This window comes from Phaethon lepturus, unplaced genomic scaffold (genome assembly GCF_000687285.1).
Source record: "Phaethon lepturus isolate BGI_N335 unplaced genomic scaffold, ASM68728v1 scaffold10870, whole genome shotgun sequence".
Lineage (NCBI taxonomy): Eukaryota > Metazoa > Chordata > Aves > Phaethontiformes > Phaethontidae > Phaethon > Phaethon lepturus.
The window spans coordinates 27,417-49,639 of NW_010514047.1; the positions used below are offsets into that span (position 1 = coordinate 27,417).

General features: G+C 36.9%; 1 protein-coding gene across 1 annotated transcript in view; it reads left to right on the forward strand.

The window, feature by feature from the left end:
* DOCK3 (dedicator of cytokinesis 3) overlaps positions 1-22,223 on the forward strand; it is a gene marked incomplete at both ends in the record, with an annotated part of 123,551 nt that overhangs the window by 23,898 nt on the left and 77,430 nt on the right. Inside the window, 3 exons of the mRNA XM_010291889.1 lie at positions 8,001-8,082; positions 14,547-14,607; positions 16,785-16,932. Coding sequence (XP_010290191.1) covers positions 8,001-8,082; positions 14,547-14,607; positions 16,785-16,932 — 291 coding nt within the window. The remainder of the gene's footprint in view (positions 1-8,000; positions 8,083-14,546; positions 14,608-16,784; positions 16,933-22,223) is intronic.

Sequence of the window (22,223 nt, forward strand, 5' to 3'; positions counted from 1 at the left end):
GAGGATACGATGCTGTCCCGTAGTGACCGTTTTGATCACTGACCATAGTAGTGGTTTTGCACTCAGTAGCCATGAGGAAGATTTTGACAAATTTGGCAAGTGGAATGAAAATAAAATTCAGTGTTTTCCCTAATATGAGAAGCCACGTATTGTTATTGTTAATCATGTTGCATGATGCAGCACAAATGGAAAGCATGGGCAATACAGACATGTTTTTTTCCTCTGTCACCACACAGGCAGTTGGAGAGCAATCATTACTTTCCTGAAAAACTAGCTAATGCTGCTGTACTGGGACTTTAGGTTCTGCTGTGCTGGTTCAGTGTACTTCCTCTCTGATACAGAGAACAGTTTCCTGAGTTAATTCATGCAAATATTAACTTGTGGAAACTGTAAGATTTAGAGACCATAGTTCAATTCTGTCCCCTGCTTCTCCGTGTCATCCCCCATCCCTGCCAAACCCCAGGAATCTCTTTCGTGGTGGTTCTCCGCTAACTTATGAATGTTTTGAAACAAGCACCTTTTTTCTTTTTTTTTTTTTTAAGCGTTAAGAAAATAAGTTTATTATATACCCGTAATTCCTAACATAATTCCATTCACTTGGTCAACATATTGTCCCTGTAGAGCTTGTACACACAATAGTAGAAAGAATGTAGTATTTCATGGCATTGATGAAGTAAACTGCGTGAAATATAGTGTGCAGGGCAAGACTGCAATATTTTGAAGGCAAATGTTGGCAACGTTTCTGTTGTCATAGAGAATGACTAGCTGATCCTGAGGTCTATCCTGGTTGACCTGGGCTTGCACTGCATAAGGTTTATTCTCAAGATTTATCTGAGACAAAAAATGGTGCTTTTACTGTAGCATCTTAAAACGCTTATGATATTCATATGCCAACTGAAATTTTATTCTAGAATTATTGTCAGGCATATTAGCATTCATTAAAAGAAGAGACTAGAAGAGATGGTTTTTTTTTTTTTTTTTGAGAAGTTAAATAATATCATGCTTGTCACCATTTCTTAAATGGTAAAACTGAGTATGATGAAAGGAGGTAAACTGTGCTGGTTAGGCAGGTGTTTGTATGTAGCTTATTCATGCAAGCTGCTGTGACAGCATTTTCAGACTTTTGTTCCTGAATTTTTGTTTTGTATGCAGGTAGGGATTTACGTGATTCTAGAAAAGTGAGAAAGGAACATAGGGAGGTGCTGAAAGAAGACCAAGGACTAAAATACAAGTTGTTATATGACCTTCTCGATTACCATATGACCCTTTTCACTATGCATGAGAACATATGTTATTGGACCAATATATATGTTTAAAATAACCTTTATTCTTAGAAGTGATCAGCCAAATGCTAGCTTCTGAAAACCCAGTAAAATACAGCTTTTGAGAAAGGACTCTGTAAAAATGTTGGGGTTTTTCAGTGTTCCACCTGTTGTTCTCTGGAAATAAGAAACACCGAGGAAAATAAGAAAAATGAGGGCACAGATTTGTACCTTTTCCCTTTTAGAGGCCTCTTGGAATGGAGAGGGTAAAGGAGGAATTTGTTTCTGGGAGAAATGGTTACTGAACCATTCTTTAAGGCAAGAGAAAGGTATAAGATGTGAGGTTTCTGCTTAAGGGGTTTGACACCTTGATGTTTTGCTGTCTCTGCTTCAGAAAAATCATCTCCTAATTGTTATTAAAGAATTTTTTAAAAACCAAGTTCTTTGTCATCAGTTTCCAAGTCAAACAGAAAATTGGTCTGCAGTCTCTCTACAGACTACCATTGCTTTGGTACTATGCGTCTGTTAATCCCATACCTACATTCATAAATTGATGCACAGTCAGGATTTTTGCCTCACAACCCCATGCTAATTAAACACGCCAGTGAGTTAATATAAAGGAGCTCACTAATCCATTCCAAGCTCTTGCTCTTTGCCAGGCCTTTTGTTGTCATCTTTGCATGTTATGCAAAAAAAGCCCCACAAACAACCAAACTCAATAACAAAAACTCCCCCTGGCATAATGCCACTCCTGCTCACCCAACAGTAAATTTTGTCCCTGTTTGCCCCTTCCTTAATGCTGAAAATGTAATGTCCCAAACCATTGATTGCTTCCTTCCTTTTTGCAGAAACAGATGCCAGTTCAGTGTGGTCCTGCTTTTCAGGCAGTTAAAGGAAGCCAAGAAGTGAGACACTACGCTGCTTTCATTTTTTCTTCCTTTCATGTAAAAGAACAAGAAGCTATTTAACTTTGCTTATCAGAGCAATGTTTCTTATATGAGTAGCTTTAGCAATTACTAATCATGCGAGTGATTGTAAAATCTGACTTATTGCTGCACAAGAGGTGGTTTCACTATGATGTGAGTTAGCACAGGAGGAGATCTTGCAGTTAGGGTAATTGAAGATTTCTTATAGTATGCAGGAGCAAGAGGAACAAATAAGCTTTTGTTTAAGATACTGCTACTGATGTGGCACGTCTTAGGTCTGAACACAACAAGGTAAAAATGTTAATTCTTTTCTCTGTTTTGGTGTATTTCTTATCTCTGATTTTATGCAAGAGAGAACTGGGTTTGGTGCCTTTTCATAACAACTGAAAATTTTTTTTTTATTCTTTTTGGGCAGTAGTTTGATCAAACAGTCAGATTGCATCAAATGCTCAGGACCTCCCCATACTTAATTTCCACCACTCATTTGGCAATTATAACCACTGGGTATTTAAATTTCCTTATGATATGTTTGAGGGTGTTTTAACAGAGTAGCATGTGTCTGTTTTCTTTAAGCAATTAGAGCATATTCAATTATAATAAGAATAATGCTTAATGCATATAAACATGGGCAATTATTTCTGTATGGAGTGTACTTGGATTTGATGTTTTGGCCTTAACTAAACTGGACTTTAATGTTGTCTAGATTCTATGCATGCTCTTGTCTTTGTGCAGAAGATAAGCTTGAGGAATAGACTGAAGACTGAACTCTTTCACAGGAAGTAGTTCCCAAAATAAGAAATTAAGTGACTGAATTCCAATTAAATTTCTTGACCCTAAATGTGTGTATCTTTGTCTATGAAAGGAGCTATAATTATAGCTGAAGGCAGTGGATCTTCAGATCATTGAAAACAGGATTATTCTTCCTGGTTTCTTTCAACATAAACTAAATTTGCAGTTGTAAAATGGGGACTATCTAGTTCATAATATGGATCAACAGTGTAAAAACATTCAAGTCCCGTTCCAGCATATACTAGCATTATCAGCACTAGTGAGACCTTAGTAGAATATTTAGACTAGTTACTGTTCTTGAACAGTAATACCAAAGATCAGAGAAATTCTGGAGTTGAAAAACAAAACTGTAAGTTTAGGAGAAATGACCTGCAAGGGAAGGTGGAAGAGCTTGAGGTGGCTTAATCTTTTAATATTGCCTATTAGCACTGCTGTCTCTTCATTCTCCTTGTCCTGTCAGTGGATTTCTCTGTTGACAGAATGCCTCTTCATGTTCCACGGTTCTCAAATGCTGCAGTTGCCTCAAAGTCCCCTTAATTATTTAGTGACACAAGCTCAGGAGGACTCAAGGGAGGACTGGAAATTAAAGGAAAAAATTTAAAGGTTGTTACTGAGGTAGTGCTGGAATAAGGGTGGAATTGATGAATAAGCAAGTGAAAAAGATGGTGGTCTGCTTCATTTCTTGAAAAGCACTGGAACATGGGGACAGGAACCAGTTTTTTTCTGTGGCTGTAAGATAAAGGGTGAACTGCAAATTTTAAAAGATTTCCACTTGTTAATGGAGTAAAACCTTGCAAATGAGCCTCTAGAATATCTCTCTTCAGATGTTTTGAAAGCAGGCTAAGCAATACAACTTTTAGTAATGAATCAAGTACAAATAGGCTATTTTAACTCAAAGACTTGACGGTCCCTTCTCTGCTATTGTTATAGGAACAGTCTGCACAGGGTTCTGTGGCCTACAGTATTGTGTTCAACTTCAGTTATGAAAATGAAATGCTCATTAGTGCTGAAATAATTTTTCAAAGAAACCTTGTTGGAAGTTCAAAAGTACAGAACTTATTTGAGATTTAAAATATAATATGTAATGTTATTGTTGAGATCAATGGAGGTAAAAGAGCAGTTAAACATTATTTCTTGAAGAACTTCTATTTAATGTGCTTTAATTCTTAAATTTTTATATGCATTTGTATGGTACATAGTTCAATTATAAATTACTATAAAGTTCATGCTCTAATAGTAACTCTGTAAATGACTGGTCAGAATTTTTAAGCATGACAGCCTGAATCCTTTTCCGGGATTCAATGTAGATTCAATGTAACCAGGACTATTAAACATATTGTTGCTGTTCTTGAGCTTTACTTTGGTGTAAGCTGATAGTACATATCGGCAAACTGTTGCCCTATGCTGCTTTATTCTTCTGTTGTTTCCCTAATTTTCCACTACTGGACTTTGCTGGAGACAGGATAGTAGGGAGAGATGGACCTTTCATATGGAGAGCTGTTGTTATAATTTGTCTATTTTTGACCTTGACTCAGTTTATATGTGGGCCAGCATCTTCTGCTATGATATTGGGTAGTAGTATATATTTCCTGTATTTTTATCCCAGAATTTGAAAATACTCTTAGTCAGCAGCACATTTTCATTTTTCTCTTTTCCCTTTCTGTAAATAGTTCATGTCACGGCAGAACTTTGGTGCTCAGCTAGTGGTTTGTTTTCCCTTCAAAATGTCAGTCATCCTCTGAATTAAGACAACTAGCCTGGATCTGACCACTGCAATGAAAGTGAAGATATTCCAGCTGTTTATTATATAGGGTATAATAATTTCTAGGGATTTGCAACCAAATATGTGTGAGCCAGCTTTGATTTACACTTTGATTTTGGATGGACATTGTCACCAGTGAATATATTTTTCCCTGCAGACATGATTTATATTGCTCATAATCTTCAGCTGGCAGAATGCTTGTTGTCTTGTTTCCTCCTGATCCTGGGCTGCATGTATGAGCTTTGTGTTCATCAGTTGTGCCCCATTTGGTGCCTGGATTACATTCCCAGCAGCAGAAGTGAAAGAATAGTTTGCCAGACATCTTGTTTGTGTAGTATTGATCCATTTTATGCTCTTATCCTTAAAAATAGGACACGGTTAATATGCATAAGGCATAGTAATTATTTTTCAGTGTACTAGTAGAGCGTGTTGGCAAATTTACATTTAACATTTAAACAACAATTACTTAATTATCATTGTTTCAAGTTTGGTTTTAAAGAGGACCGATGTTTATTTTATGAAAGTAACTTTTGTAGCTCTGTAGGTCATGGTAGTTTTTTTTGTTTGTTTGCTTTAGGGAATTTTACTTTTCTGTATGGAGAGAGACACATTTTACAAATTATACGTGTAACAGAAGTTAAATGTGTGTTACCTCCTAATCTTTTGAAATGAAAGATTTTACAATTAAACTGATTCAAGGATTAAAAATAAATGGATTTATTAAAATTAAAGTCTCCCTAAGCAGTGTTTTTGAAGGCATTGGAAAATCGATGTTTATTGCTGCAGCTTGGAAAGAATATGGTGAGTTGATATTTCTTTAAATTACTGCATATTTTGAATGATATAAGGAATGGTTCCTGTTTGGAAATTGATGGTATAAAAGTTAGTTACTTTCTGGTTTATTCCCTGTATTAAAACCAGAGCTTACCTGTGGGAATCACTGTAACTGTCCTGTCTGCTCCGCTTCTGAAGTTCATTCAGTAGGGAGAGCTGAATGCCAGCAACTCTGCTGCTAAACTAACACCTATTTCAATTTATGTTAATATTTAGAGTTCTACAGTGTAATTGTTCAGGTAATGCTGGAGGTCTTGTTTGTGTGGCCCTTTTGCAGGAGCAACAAAGGACTGAGGCAAGCAGCTGGGAGTAGCAACCGCTTTGGCCATCCTGCTTGAATTGCTTGCTACTGTGTGTTTTCACAACCTTAATTAGTTATCAGCAAAATAGTGGGCACAAAACTGAGTTAATCATAAATGTTAAGAATGTGATTAATGTGGTTTTATTGAAAATAGGTCTTATTTTGAAAATTCTGACTTTTTTTGGTGATTTATATATTAGGTAGATAGAGGTAACTATGAAGACATAATACTGTTGTAATGTAACTGTTACTGTAATGTACTGAAGTTGTAATATTATACTGCACTCCAGTTAATGCATCATAAAATTCTTACTAAAGGATTAGATAATGCCATGTCATTAAAGCGTTTGCCAAAACATTCTTGACTTACTAATTGACATCTCAGAAAGTAGTTGTAGGTAAAAAAAATCATCAAATACCTGTTTCTTTTGTGGTTTTTTGAGGCATGTTAGGAATCTCTGAGTTTATAAGCATCTGCTGCAAATTAATTAAAATTATTGCTGAATGAGGTTGTGGGATACATAGAGATTGGAGTAATAGTAACAGGAAGAGTGAAACAACCAGAGAGCATGATCTGGATTGCTTAGCAAGATAAACTTAAGCAAATAAACCTGGAAAGGTACATAACCAGATATGTGAGTCCTGCTTACAGAATTAGGGACCGTTCCTAGCAATTCTGAAAATACATCAGTATGTCTAATGGACAAGCTGCTTCAGATGAACTCATAGCATAATGCTGTGGTAAAAAGATGTGTGATTAGTAGGGACTTGATTTCATATGTGTGAAATACACATATGTGTGTATTTGTATTTATGGTGAAGGTGGTTCTAGACTAGTTACTGGTAACTAGACTGTTACAAACTTACGTTTTTAGAACGGTTCATGAAATGGTGTTGAAAAATTGCACTCTGGGTTAATATATATAATATATATAAATACTAATCATTATATTCATATGTATTAAATATCTAAGCTATAAAACAGTTCCAGCACTTTCTTGAACTTTTGAATAGCGTTAAACTGCTTGTTTGTTTGGGGAGATGTTTGATTACATAATATAAGTAATGATTGATACCACTATCCTGTGAGAAATTAGCTTTTCTAAAGGACTTTTTAACATACAGAAGAAAGTGTAACAAAAAGCAGTGGCTAAGCACCAAAACCAGACGTTTCCAAGCTGATGTTAACCCATGCAGTAGGGATGAATAAATAGCCTGGTGGAGCAAGCTACCAGAGGAAGCAGTGCGTACTTTACGTTTTCATATTTTTCAGGCCAAACAGATGGAAAATGTGTTTTAGTCAAATAAAGATTACTGGAGTTGATACAGTCATACTGGATGAAATCGAAAGGATCTGTGATACAATGGAAATGTAACTAGACACTAGACGATTTAATGGTGTGCTATTGCTTTATTTCTATGAATCTGTAGGAAGAAAATTCTGGTCAATACTTAGTATGTTGTCGCACATCTAGCGAATAAATTACTTACACTTAGCTAATTTATTTGTATACATAAATTCTCTGTCTGTCTTAAGAAATAACATCAATGACCATGGCTTACTATCCATAGTAAGGATTATTTATTTTGTAGGCTGGCTATACATGCTGTTTTTGCTGGTAAAAGGACTGTTTAATTTGATAAGCAGTTCTATCAATTTAATCTTAATGTGTTTGAATTAGTATATTGCTTCTATAAATAGTATACATTGAAGGAGATTGCTTAATTGGTATTCTTGTTACTTTTAGTTCTGAGTGGATTTTAATGAACTCTGTTTTACCAAAGGCAGCGTACGCCTCAGGAAGTGTGCCTAGCCTTTGCCCGAAGTACTTGTAATGTGTTCAAACCCTGTGCTTCATATATTCACATTATTTTCATGTTATTGCATCATGAATATGCATCAAACATGATGTTCTCACATGCAGAGTACTTGCTATTAAAGGTCTTCTATGCTATTGCATGTAATTTTATCTAGATCAATGAGTACTGTTTCATATGCTTTGGAAATGAAAAAAACTACAATACCTAGTGCATCTTTTTAAAAAAACATATCTACCTGTATTTTTATGTTGAAGTGTATACATGAAACTCTTGTTTATTTTTTTTTAATGTTGTTTGCTTTGTAGTGAGAGGTTTATGGTGAGGTTAAACAAGAACGGAGGCCCCAGGAATCCAGAGAAGATAGATCGAATGTGTGCACTTTTCACAGTACGTGTCTGTTCCATTTCTTCTTCCCTTACAGTAGTGTGATTGTATATGTAGTCATCCTGAGGAGGAAAAAAACCAATTCTTCCTTTCCAGTATATCAAGTAGATCAGAAGCTGTTTCTAAGTTTTGTTATGGTTATAACTAAATGTTAACATAAGAAAATGGACATACTTCTAAATTGTTTTTACGGTGAGTAATATTATGAAGTATGTATTCTTAAGTGCATTTGTTCTTGCTTATAGTTTGAAATTTTGAATATTTCCATTGCATGTACTATGCTCTTAGGTAACAGGGCACAGGACAAAGTTGCGTTGGTCTGAACTTAAAGCAAGGCACTTTTTTCAGCATCGAAGTTAGAAAAACAACTACAACAACACACACAGAGAAAAACAGAAAACTCTCCAAACAGATTTTTGTCATGTCCCATTCGCAAGTCCGTGTATCAGTCCCAGGTAGGTGGTGCAGCAGTAGCCTCCCAGGTCGGCACCACAGTGTGTGTGGTGGAACAGAAAGACTGGGCTGAAGCAGCAGCCAAGATGAGCTACAGAGAGTTGGTTGTAATAAAGGAAACGCTGTGACTTCCTAAGTTTCTACAGCAGGTCTGTGCAAATAGCTACCCCTTCCTGACGCAAAGCAGATATGACCAACTGTACCAGCAGTCTTTAACCGTCTGTGCCAGAAAGACAGGATAAGTAATTCCCATCTGGCTCCTACCAGATGATGTGGCAGTTGGGAGTGAAATAGCCAACTAAGGTTTAGTTCCTTTTAATGCTTCCGACTCGCCTCTCACCTAACTGCCTTCTTGTTATGCCAAAACAGTAGTTTCAAAACACTAAGGCTTTAATATAACCATTCTGCACCTGTCTTAAGCTCTGTTTAAATTTGCTTCAGAATCATGTGTCAGACCATGATTTTTTCTGTCACTTCTTCTCAGAAAGAATATGGAAATCTGGAGACACTGAAAGTTAACAGCTCATCGCAGACTAACTGTAAAGAATTTCAGATCCCAAGTGTGATAAACACCTTCCATCGTGACTCACCTTTAGCTAGTGCACATGCTAGAAGCTCTTTGACAGAAGTATTTTTACCTCCAGTGAAGAAAAAAGATGGCAGACAGCTTTAGTATAAGCTTTAGTTCTGGCAATGAAACCCTCTAAGGTCAAGCAGGGCTGGACACTGGAAATAGGCATGGTTCCCAGCACCATTCCCTTTTCTCCTTTAAGACAGCTGAATTTCTGCTCTTAAGGTACAGACCATATCTAGCCAGATGTAAGGATGCTCAGTTCTGTCTCCATCTGGGTATGGGAGATGAAGGTCAATCAAAAAACATCGGGATTGATGCCGACATCAGTAGCAGTTCTGGTTTTGGTACCGTCAGTGAAGTGCTACCAGCTGATTAAATGTCAGCAGAGGTAGCAGAGTCTTAGTGTTGCCATTGGCACTGATGACTCCACTGTTAGTAACTCAAAACGAAGTATCTTACTCTTCTAAGAGAAAGGTGGCCAGGGAGCAAGCTTCAGCACTGATGTCTGGATCATGCAAAAATGTTGAGTGTAGGATTAAGAACTGCTCTAAGAATTATTCCCAAAAGGCAGCACAGACAGGTTCATATCAAGTTTGGCACTTTCTGGCCACTGAGGTTCATCATTCTTGAAAAGATTTTCACAATCAAACTTCACCATTCACACTGCTGCCACACTACTTAGGGTCATGCAACAACTGTCCTGTTTCACACTGTCAACCTGCAAACCAGTACTACGTGGTTTCATAAGTACAAAAAGGATAATGTTAAGTCCAGGGGCGTAACATAGTTCCAGAAGAGACCTGCTGCATATTATGGATAGGGAGAACCTTATCTAAAACAGGCCAGCCCTGGGTATTGCAGATGTGTGCCGCTCTGTAGTGCCTATCCTTCTGATCAGAGATCACTCCCAAGCTACCTTTCTATTTAACTATACAAAAATATCTAAGCTGCCTTAGGATCAGCTCTCAGAGGTGCTTAGACATGTTGTCTGTCACTCTGTCTGGTAGAATGTATAGTCTGCATAACAGGAATTGTTACAGTAACTGGGAAAATTATCTGTGCAAAAAATTGCATGTGTCTGATAAATATTTTTCATCAATGTATTCAAAGAACTTTCCAAATTATGTAGGAAAGGAACAAAAAATAATAGCTTTTTGAATACCCGTTTTATCTTCAATGGTTATATCTTATCATACTTTCTTAATTATTAAATGCTTCCAAAATAAGATAGTTCTGTGACTTTCAGGTTTGTTCCCAAGTTTATGTTATTCTTGACTTTAAATCTATTTATTTCCTTACCCTCCCCTGCAACTCTGCAGTACCTTTCTCAAACTCTCATCTTTCACAGAGGCAAGAAGCCCCATATCTTAGACAATTTAAGGTATCCCTGTCTTTTTCTGCTATCTCTCTTGCTTCTAGGGGTTCGGCTCTCTCCTTGTGTGAGATATCAAAATTACTTAGTTTTTGGTTTTAGATCTGCTGTCACCAAAGGTGAGAAACTGCTTCCTCTGAAGATTAAAGCTCACTCAAGCAAACCTCAGCCTATGCATGCTTTAGAAGCATTCCTGTGTCTGAATTAAAACATAACTACACACTATAAGCTTGCTATTTTTGGTGAATACCTTACTCTCTGTAGCTTACGAGATTGGCAACTGAATTTGCTAAAGCCATTTAAAAAACCAATTAGTGGCAGTCAGGTATCCTTGAGTCTTTTTTTTTTTTTTTTAATGTACAGTTAGACCTTTATAGAAACCAGCATTGTAAAGAACTAATCACTGTTGTAGAGTAACTCTTTTCCATACCTAATATGGGGGGAAGAAAGTAGGGGTGATTTTCTAAAAAGCCATGCGATTAGAATTATTATGAAATTATTTTGTTTATTAACCAGTATCACTTAAGAAGCTCAGAAGGATGTGGGAAATAAACCCCTGTGGAGGCAGTCCAAAGAACACCTGTCTCAAAATTGATTTATTTATATTGCACACAAGCAAATAATAAGGGTCATTTGTCCTCTTCTGGGTCCTAAGTCATGTGCATGGATTCTCTGCAAAGAAATTACCTGAAGACTTCCTCACAGGAGTTGGGGTTTTGATGCTTTGGTCCTTGTCATACTAAGAATTTCTTCCCTTGTAAAAAGCCTCTGCTGTACAAAATGAAATACAAGGCCATCTGGGCCCACATTTTTGTCTTTTGACTGTGACACAGTACATTTTTTGTGAAATTGAAAAGCGACTAAAGTGTGAACTCATCAGTATGTGCATGCCCTACCATTTTCTGATATTTTGACAGCTGCCCTTTGAAAAAAAGCAGTTCTCTAAACTACTGTTAATTAGAACTGGTAGTCTGATACTATAATAAAGTTCCCCCCTGTCAAATCACAGGTATTTTCAAAACTCTACTATTCTCTAGAGCATTAAGTACTACCTCCAAGTTTTTTTGCTGTTTGAAATGTATTGTCAGGCACTAGTGAGACTAAAACTGTGTCAAAGCCTTTCTTATCATGGAACTTCAATTTCTCCAAGACATGCAAGATAAAGCTTACCATATGCTACACTGGTATGTTAGGTGATGAAGAAAGCCTAGAAAGTATGTTCCCTTATTCATGCAGCAGCAAAATAAGACTTGAAGAGAAAATGCTAAGGAAGATTTATATAGCTTAATTCTTTGGCTTCAGAGAGACGTGATCTGCTAGCTGGTAAGCATACCAAACAGCGCATTTGCAACTCACTGCATATGCTGCCCAGGGAAATACAGTGCTCCTTTTAAATGGAGTAAGAAGATACAGCCATGAATTTATTACTTGCCTCCTGTAATTCAGCAATGTAACGCTATTTGAAAGGGACTGAAACTTCTCCTTAGAATAAATTCTCCTTATGCCTGGTTCTCAGTCACTGTGCACAGATTTTACTGTGCTATATGTCACTATAACCTGAAGTTCAGTGTTTATCTCAGCTGTTCAGATTTGGTTTCTCAAGTCACATAGGAAAGAAATTTGCTGTGTGACTTAAAAGTTCATGTTTAAGCTTTTAGCAGAATACAATTTTTAGTTCACTAAATCGGTTCAAACTAGGAATGACAGAACGTAATGTCCACAGTTTAAAATTTCCCCCCTTATAAAAAACGGCATGATTTCCTTCTACAGTAGTTTCAATACCACTTACTTGTGGGTTTTTTTTTAAAGAAAAATACAAGATTTTATCTGAATGTGTTACTGAGATTTGTGCATTGTATTTTCCAAAAAATGTAGTGTTAGGAGGCCAAGCTACCTTTGTGCATGAACAAATCCACCAGTGATGTTCTGCCCACACAAGTGTACCTTTTAGGAGTGATTTGGGATGGATATCTTTATTCAATTGAAGAGGAAAAACGAAAAGTGAAGAAACATGAATGCGTAGCTATCATCTCAAGTTGTTTGTAAAGGCGTATGTAAAGCCCTAGAACTGTTTTTAAAAAGCATCATGTTGAAAACATTTCATACAAACAACAAAGAAAAATGGTTTAGAATGATGTGAGGTGATGTCCGTTGCTTCAGTGTGGGGGAGGAGTGAAGTGAACAACAGTAACTGAGCTTAAAACCTTCTTTTTGGATGTTTCTCGTTCGCATTCTTCCTAAGAATTAATCATTTTGTGTTTCCAGTTGTTCTTCTCCTGAGAAATGACTGGAGCAACGCCCTTGATGTTTGGGGAGAATTTGAAGGCTGTATGGCATAAATCAGTACAGAACAATAATATGTTGTACAACCACTTAGTAGAGTGGAGAGAAAGAGGCAACAGCTGTTGCCGTAGAGCACAAGGAGCTTCAAGGTCTAAAATGAACGAATATTCTCACAGTGCAGATTACCTCTTTAAAATCATCTTGTCTTGGAGATTAGTAACATTAGGGAAACTTGTTGAACAATGCTCATGTTTTTAGGAAGAAGTGTTTCTTAGATCTTTAATTAAAAAAAAAAAAAGAGGAGCAGGGGCAGCAATGTCTTAGAAGTTGATCTTTGTTTATAATGTTATCAGAAAAAAATGTAACATGCCAAGGAAATTGCAGTTAAGACAGCTTATAACATGTCACTGCCAAATGCCACAATAATGAATTATTGAAAAGTACTCTATGCATATTTTCTTTATTTTCTTTATTATTCAAGGTTTGTCAGGGTCAATAATACTTTTTGGTCTTCATTAGCTTCAACTTTTCTTTTACTCTTCTGTAGGCTCTCCTTTTCCTATTTTTTGGCTTTTCTTTAAGCTCATTTTCAAAAGTTTTGACCTACTATTCTGTGGCATGGAGTTTCAGAGTTTTCATGCATGTATATAGTTGCTTGCCACAAAAAAAACTATTGGGAGATCTTAAGGTCCTATGTTTTGCTAAGCAATTACCTTGTCTTAAAACTGAGTTTATTTCTTAGTTTTTCCAATACCCTATCACTGTTTTGAACATACCAGATACAAGAGTGACCAACTATGTCACTAAACCATTAGAATGTTTTTAGCCAAATGTGGCCATTTCCAACTACCATGCTCCCCAAATAATCCCGTGGCGTGTTTCAGCAGTTAGAAGGGGGCAGGGAGTATTTCCAGTCAGCAGTTTGCATGCAGCCTACCCTGCTTTTGGACTTTTAAGGCAGCTAGCAATGAACTACCTGCCCTTGGCTCCCATCAACTATAGAGCCTGTAGGTTCTACGCATGGTTGAGACACTGCCTTGATGCTTTCAATGTGTACTGTAATAAATATATCATATGAAACAGGATTAACGCTGTGCATTCAAAAGCATTTAAAATAAAGCATGTATCTGAGTCTCCTACCTTTATACCTCTTCAGACTTTTGCTTGTTCTGAGGAACTGCACCTATCCGCTCATAAAATAGAGATTAGTTCAAAATGCGCTTGAAGTTATATCTAAATTCTGAGAGTCATGCTGGAAGTTTTTTTCTAGAGCCATCATGTGAAACTAAGACTCCACGATGAGAAGTCAAAAGCCAAACAGGAAAGCAGAAGTGAAGGAACAGGCCTGGGGACAGGTCTGGGACCTGTAGTCAGGGGATGGGGTGAAGGAAGCCAGAATGGGTTGAAGCTGTGAGGTAGCTCAGGGTTTTAAATTAACTTTGTAAATTTAATACAGTCTAATAATGTGTTTGAATTCAGGATTAAATGAACATTTTAAATGTTTGCCAGAATTTTGAAACAGCATTACTAGTCAGTGCAGTTGGAATCTTTCCTTTCTTTTCTTTTTAAAGAACATTCCAACCAAATAAAATACTTCTATGCTTTATTTTTCTTGTCTGTAAATTAGAAATAATAATACTTTCTCTTATTTAAAGGTGGAGTAGCTAAATGAATGGAAACTAACACTGTGTAGTCCTTATTGTTCATGGGAGTTTTGCAGGCACTTATTTTGGAGGTGCAGTGTGTTCTCTTTTTTTAATGTCTATATTTTTTCCAATCTTTCAGGATCTCAGCAGCAAGGACATGAAGAGAGATTTGTACATCGTTGCCCATGTAATTCGAATAGGTACAGTATGATGTATTAATTGAAATGTATATAATTAACAGTGATTTTACACTGTTTTATATACATTATTTTATATATATATACACACACTATTTTTCAATGTATGTTTTACTTAACTGACATTATAATGATTTAACCAGTTAGAAAACTCAGTCATAGACCATGCCAATCTGCTGAGGTCAACATTCAGACCATATGTAGCTAAGTGTTAGAAAGTTACTGATGACCGTTTAACAGTGATTATTTTTTTTCTAAGTCTGAAACAAAATACTCAATTAAACACCACATTTGGGGTGGCCATTCACTTCTAGTAAATCAGATGCTGTTAGACATATATAAAGATCTGTTTTCCACTGTAGGAGTCTGCAGTGTTTCCAAGAACCCACACTCGAGTTTAGGGAGATGCCTGTAAAACAAAAGAGCGGGGAAGCTGTCACACCTGTCCAGTGTTCTTTCTACCTGCTGACATCAAAAAGGGAGCATTAGCAGCAGTACCTGCCTGCTGGAAGCCTGTCAAGCTTGCAGCCCAACATTGAGCAGCATGCACTTGCTTCCTTCCAGGTTCTCCTGGATGCTTGCACAGAGCTCTGCAGAGGAGAGATCGGGATGCTTAGTACCTAGAGCTGACCCTAGCCAGGGAAGAAAGCCCGTGCTTGCTGATTCGCTTGACTAGTCATCTTTTATAGAGCGAGTTTTTCTGACTCTTTGTAGGCCAGGCTAGGCTTCATTTATTCTGTTTGAAATTTACAGTAGGAAGAATGCGAAGCATTTATGATTGAAGCTGAATTTAGAATGTGTCTTCTACAGTATAGAGCAGTGCTTGCAGTAGTTAACGGACAGCTAGATGAATTTTTTAGCCCAGCAACATGTTTAAGTGAAGTGACTATATGACTGTATGTGAATTAAATTGCTAGAGTCTCTTTTAGATGGAAGGTGTTGGATAGAAAGAAGCTCTAATTAAAAAGGATATAATTGGTCAGTAGCAGGGAGTTAAATGGTTCGAAACTATGAGTGTGTGTACTTTCACTGAGAAATTAACAAGTAAATGTTTCACATAGGTTAAGTATAACTTATTTAAAATATTTAGGCCTAAATGTTAACAACACACAGTAGGAATAAGAGTCTTTTCAGTTGTATTGTTTCAAACAACTGAGTAGTGCACTGTCTTTCATGTTTTTCAGGTTTTCTGTTAATTGACAAATGGCTAGGTAGTGTTTGCAATCACAGGGTATTTAACCATGTTTCCAGCCCATTCACTACTGGCATCTGTTACCAGCCACAGATACCTCTTCTGAAGTACAGAAGGTCTGAACAGCTTAGTGAAGCCATAGCTTTGTTGTGTTGTCCTGTGAATGACAATATGCCAAGTCACCAATGTGTTAGAAACTTTTCATTGTCTGACTTCACTGTGTCATAAAGGGTCTAAAAATTAGAATTACTCTATATCACTTGAGATGATAAATGAAGCCTGTAGAAAGATACGCTGTAGTTCAAGCTCAGCTTTTTAACCTTGATGCAAGAAGTGCTAGACAAATTACTATGTGTAATGTTACAAGTTGGCTTAGATTATCATGGTGATTTTTCTGGTCTTGGCATTTTTTACTCTATTATAAAGACTGCTTTAACAATAGGAAGTTAATCATTGAGCAGCTTCTTACCTCAGAATTCTCCTTTATGCACTCCAAGACAAACATGATAAATGACCCAATATATAATACATTCCCTTAAAGCAATTGTACAAAGTGAAAATTTGTGTAAGTGCTAGACTATAATGGAAGCACCACAGTGAATCTCCGTGTGGACGCAGAGAGGTGAGTACAAGCCATATTCTTGGCTCATTCAACAGATGATTTGTAGTCAACCCAGCTGGATGCAAATATGTGTCATGGGGCTGCAAATCAAAGATGGCCAGACATGACGCTCTTCACTTTGCCCTTGAGTGTTCTGTTAGCTAAATGAGGCAATGTGCCTTAATCAGAGTAGCCCAGTGGGTCAGGTAGGTTCAAATGGACCTCTGGATTTGAAAACATATAAGAAGAAAGAAGAAGGGGAAGTATAGAGAAGACTGCAATCTGTAGTTGAAACTTACTGTAAGTATGCGTATTCAGAGGGACAGTAGAGCAGAATGGACAGAATGGCTCCGTGTGAATGTCTTAATATTTTAAATTTCATTTTAGGTCGCATGTTGCTAAATGATTCAAAAAAAGGGCCCCCTCATTTACACTATCGCCGCCCCTATGGCTGTGCAGTATTGAGCATCATGGATGTACTTCAGTCAATCTCTGAAATAAAAGAAGAGAAGGATTTTGTTCTCAAAGTTTACACGTGAGTAACTCCTAGAAGGAAAAGAATTAGAAAAAACACTTTGTGTATGTTGGGTGATGAGATACTGAAGAGATATTAAATATCAAGGTGCCATAAACTGCATTTGCTGCCTTATCCTCCTCACAAGGTAAACTAGTGTTGTTGGCACTGGTTTTTACTCCTTTATTATTCCAGAAGCTCATACAAACTAATAAATAGCATCACAAATCTTTCAAGTATCTGAAATGCTTCAGAAGTTATTGGATATTGCCCAAATCTGTGACATGCAAAGCTGCACTTTTATTAATGTGATTTATTTAAAATCTGCTAAGCTCAAAACCAAAGAAATGCTGTGTTTCACCTGAGGAAGGGGATTGTTACTCATGCCCCATATCCTATTCCTTATCAGCGATGGTGTCCATCAAAAGAAGTAGAAAACAACTGAATTCAACCATGACCAAAAAATTCAAGTGAATGTAAGCAAGAATCTATCTTCAGTTATTTGTAACTTTGAACTAACAAATTCTTATTATGAAATGTGGTCTCACAGTTGTAATAAAGAGGCCACAGACAAACTGTCTGGACACTGAAGGGAGTATTTAATCTCTTGTCAGTGAGGATAAATACTGGTAGTATCTGCTTTGCAGTTGGGCTGAGATACAGCTGACATTACTTTGTGGTCTGTGGCCACTATCCGAGTAATAAGATAATTGTGGGAGGAGTGGGGTGTAAAACACTGTTACTCTTTGAGAAGTCCATTCAGCAGCAGAAAATCTGACATTCAAGGGAAAATGGACAAAAAAATGGCTTTCACTGTTCACTGAAAGATTCTTGGATATCTCTTCATTACAGACTTACTTCTCTGTAAGTCCAGAGAAAAGCCTCTCAGAGTCAGCTCTTCCATTCTTCTTTTGCCAACAGTTATGAAAACTGTAGCAAAAATGTCAAGTTATGGCCTTAGGCCATAATGGTTGTCTTTCTTCTCCATGTCAATGGAAACTGGATAGTCTTGGCACTTCGTCACCATTCAGTTTCAGCTTATCTCAGACCAGTGGTGTTTGGTTACATCGTTTATGTTAATATTGGCCTTGTAGATATGGTGTTAGTATAGTGCAACAGCAATGTTTTGAATGTTTACAGTAATGGAACATTCTGAATATCAGATTTCTGTTTTGATGCCCTTTTAATGCATCTTTAGCTGCTTCTTCACTGACAAATAGGAGAGAAAAAGCTTGTGAAATACTGGACTTCTCCATTTGTCAGTGACAAATAAAGTCATGCAGCCAGTTGAGCAATCCAAAGTCCTAGTACTATGATAAAAAAAAAAAAAATCACAGGATGGAGAGCTTCCCTTTTCTTCCTCTGAATCTGAAGTGTTTTGTTGGGATGGATTCCCTTCACGCCACCCAAAGTACCAGCCGTATCTGCCTAAATGTTTCAGTGGGTTTATACCAGCTGTTGTTCTTCCTGTCTGCTTCCCCACACCCTTTGTTTTTAACGTCCGCGCACAACCATTACTGCCTTCCCAGAGAGGAGGTAGAGCCCATAACAGAATTCAACTCTGTAATCAGATGCTTGTAACTTTTTATCACTATTATCATTTGCTTGAGTTGTTATAAGTCTTGTACATCATTATTTTATGCTACTGCTGTTTGGAGTGTTCTCTGTAAACCTGCAACGAAATTCTTCAGAAGGGAAATGGATGTATCTAAAGGGCACCAGCTTATCCTTTTTGCAGCTTTAATAGCTGTTAGTCTTCCACTACAGAACGTTTTCACAGGTTTATCTGCTTGCATCTTCTCTTTGCACATTCTTTTAGCTAACCTACCTTTTCTTGCCCTGTAGACTACAATTGAAATGACACATTTTTGTCCTTTGTTAAGTTTAAAATTGTATATGAATGCTTAAACAACGCTGAACTGATTTTCTTACCTGCTGCTCTCATTTTGATTATTGTTAAAATGCCTCAGGCCAATCCAAAAACATCATAAAGATGGAGGGAGGTGTATTTGTATTTTTAAAGGAACAGTAAAAAGCATTCTTTTTGTAGCTATCTGGCTAAAGCTAAAACTTACAGCTGCCACAAATGAGGCAGTCAGATACTGCCAGAAAGCCTTTTCACGGGGAGAAGCTGGAAAAAAATCTGAGAAACTGAAAACCTAACAAAAGCTGAAATAAATACATGGTGTTTCAATGGAGACTTCTGCTGGATCCACAAGAGAGAATGCTTATGGGAAGAAAAAAAAAAATCAATTTAATGCACCAGTCTTTCTCAGCTTGCTTTATTATTGTTAAAGATTTATGTCTGAAAAATACTTCTTTCTCACAATCCAGATTTTCCTGTTTGTTAATCCTGCAGTTGTGTTACAATTTTACTAAGAGGATATAGTACCACAGCTCTAGTTATAAGCTCATTATGTAAAAGCATGAAGGTTTACTTTTATAATTCTTTTGAATAATATACATGTAAAATATTTTAAAAGTGAGGTGGAAACTACATTCTCAATCCATTTTTTCCTGGGATTACTTGATGTCATATTTTTATATGAATTTTTAATAGAGTTTTTTGCTCATTGAATGTTACTCTTTGTGTCGATCTTCCCATTCCCCTAAAAACTTCATGTTTACTCTTTCATATTATCTTTTTCAGTTTTATTTTTTGTCCTTTTTTTTCCTCTTTCTCCACCACTAGCTCTTAAAATTCCTAGTTCTTAATGTAGTGTATTGCTTGAATGCCTTTCCCTTTTGATGTGCAGTTGTTGCTATTTGCCCAGCTGGACAAGAGCGCACGTTGCATTTCTGTCCCCATCTGTTTGACATCAGGGTCTGATGTAGCAGGGCAAACATTCCAAATGGTAAATGTACTGTAGAACCAGCCAACCTGAAAAGGTGGTGGATGGCTCAGGAGAAAATTCTTATTTAAACAAGAAACATATTTTGTAATACATTTGGTATTTAGACAAGTAAAGTGTTAACATAATAAAATGCATATTACAAGCAAGTGTTTTCAGGCCAGTATTTCAAACTTGGGACAATTTTCTTCTTTGTGTTCAGGAAGTGTAAAGTGCAGCTTACGTTGGTAGTTGGTACAAAATTAGCTTTAAGCTATCTTTACAGTCCATTGATTTTGGGATAACTTTGTTCCAGGTTAATTTGCAGGCATAAATCACTGGAGGCTGAAATCTATTTTAACTTGCACTCCAGAGGCTGGTACAGCAACTCAAAAGTTATCAGAGGGTAGAAAATTTCTGTAATCTCACCTGTGAGGATGGAGGATGGTATAGAATTTGTCCTATAGGTTATCTCTCTGCTTTAAGGAGAAGATTATTTGCAGTAGGATAAATGACTTTTAATGCCTTGGCAAGAGAAGTAAACAATGTGAAGTTAATGTTTATTTTTTCCTGACAAGTAAGCTGAATATTGGTTAAAGTTCTGAGTTAGCACAGACCAACAGAATTATTGAAAGGGGTCTTTTACTGCCCATTAGTGTCTTAGCTCTGTTGCGTTTTGGTTTCAAGAGATTGTTTTGGGGAGTGCAATTTGCCATACTGTTAAGTTCTGGAAAGTCATTTCAGTGCTGGCCTGTCTTGAGTTACTGTATGGATCTCTGATCTCTCTTCCCAGAAAAGATATATTAATTATAGAAGGTATGGAGTAGAGCAACTAAAATGTTGAAGGGCGTAGAGTCATTTCCTTATGAGAGAGATTGAGGTGGGGAGCTTCAGTTTGAGGAGGACAAAAGTGGTGGTGGGAAGGGGTACAACTAAGACTTAGAAAATCATAGTGGAGGGTAAACTATTCACAGAATACAACGGTACAAGAATTACGGGTGCTCAATGAAATTGGGAGGCAATGACATTAAAAAAGATGGAAGAAAATACTTCTTTAGAAAGCAAGTAATGATTTTCTGGGTTGTACTGCCAGAGGATGTTGTGAAGACAGATGGTATTAGCAGGTCCAAAGGGGATTAGACAAGTTTATGAACCACAGGTCCATAAACAGAGGAATAGGAACAGACAGGGATGTACACTAACATCCCTAATGCAGCAACCTCGGAGCAGGGTACCTGAGCAGTCAGGCTCATGTACCCTGCCCAAGTAGTATCTACTATTGCCAGTGTGGGATTTTTTTTTTCATTTTTATACATTCTTAACGATCAGCTGAGATGTCTGAAAACCTAAACCCATTGCAGTGAAAGGAGGAATGTTGAGATAGGTGGAGCTAAGATTTCACATGGTATAATCCCAATCTAACCTGCACCAGATGACCTAGGAATACAGGAGTACAGCCTGATGTGCGTTTCAATTAAATGAATACTTTTGGATAGCACGCTGGAAGGAAGTAACTCCTAATGGTTTATCTGCATTTTTCCTTTTCTACTGTCTGTACTTCATGTTTAATTTATTCCAAGCTTTCTATGTTCCTTTGGCTTTTATAATAATCAACATTTGCAGGGGATGTCAGTAAGTGTGCCATAACAGGCTTTGTGGGTTATCTCATTATTCTTGGCAGTATATGGTTTTATAATACTGAAGATGTGGAAAATTACCAGCTACTTCTTGTTCTAGATAGCCTTAATTCCTTTTGCCATGTTATTCTTCAGTTACATAACACAGCAGACAAAAAAATCCCAGTCTTCACAGTAGCTTGTTTGTATCTTACCCAAATTTTGCCAACATTATGTACTCTCAGGGGGAAACAAAAAAAGGGAAAAAAAAGTTAATATCCTTGGGAAAAGTTTTACAAAGTGACTTATTTCTCAAGACTCCTGTCTTGCTAGGAGCTGAAGGCTTTGGGGGTGTTTTATTGTTGTTTTGTTCTGTTCTGGTTTTGGTTTTTTTTTTTTTACTTTTAAGAGTCAATGGGACAGAAGTTTAATAATTTAATTCAGTTGCACTTCAGGAGAAATAAGATTCACTATTGCTGCTGAGTTAAAAATTGCTGACTTCATGGAGATCTTCAAATCTTGCTGTTGTCCTTTAAATAAAGCACAATTGAATTTAAAAAGCAATTAGACTTGATCAACATATTGGGTCGTGTCCCCCCCCCCCGTTCGTGGTAAAGGTTCCTTTTTTGTTTTTCAATCATTATTATACTGGTAAAATTGTCATTACTGTTCGTGGTAAAGGTTCCTTTTTTGTTTTTCAATCATTATTATACTGGTAAAATTGTCATTTCAGCTGTGCTTACATGAGTGTAAAGTACTTCATAACATTTATAGTGTGTCCCTTCATTCTGTTGTAACAAGCTGTATAGCACTGTTGGCACACTTTTCCTGGTGTGATTCCATTCAAGCGTAGTGAGTTCAGCAG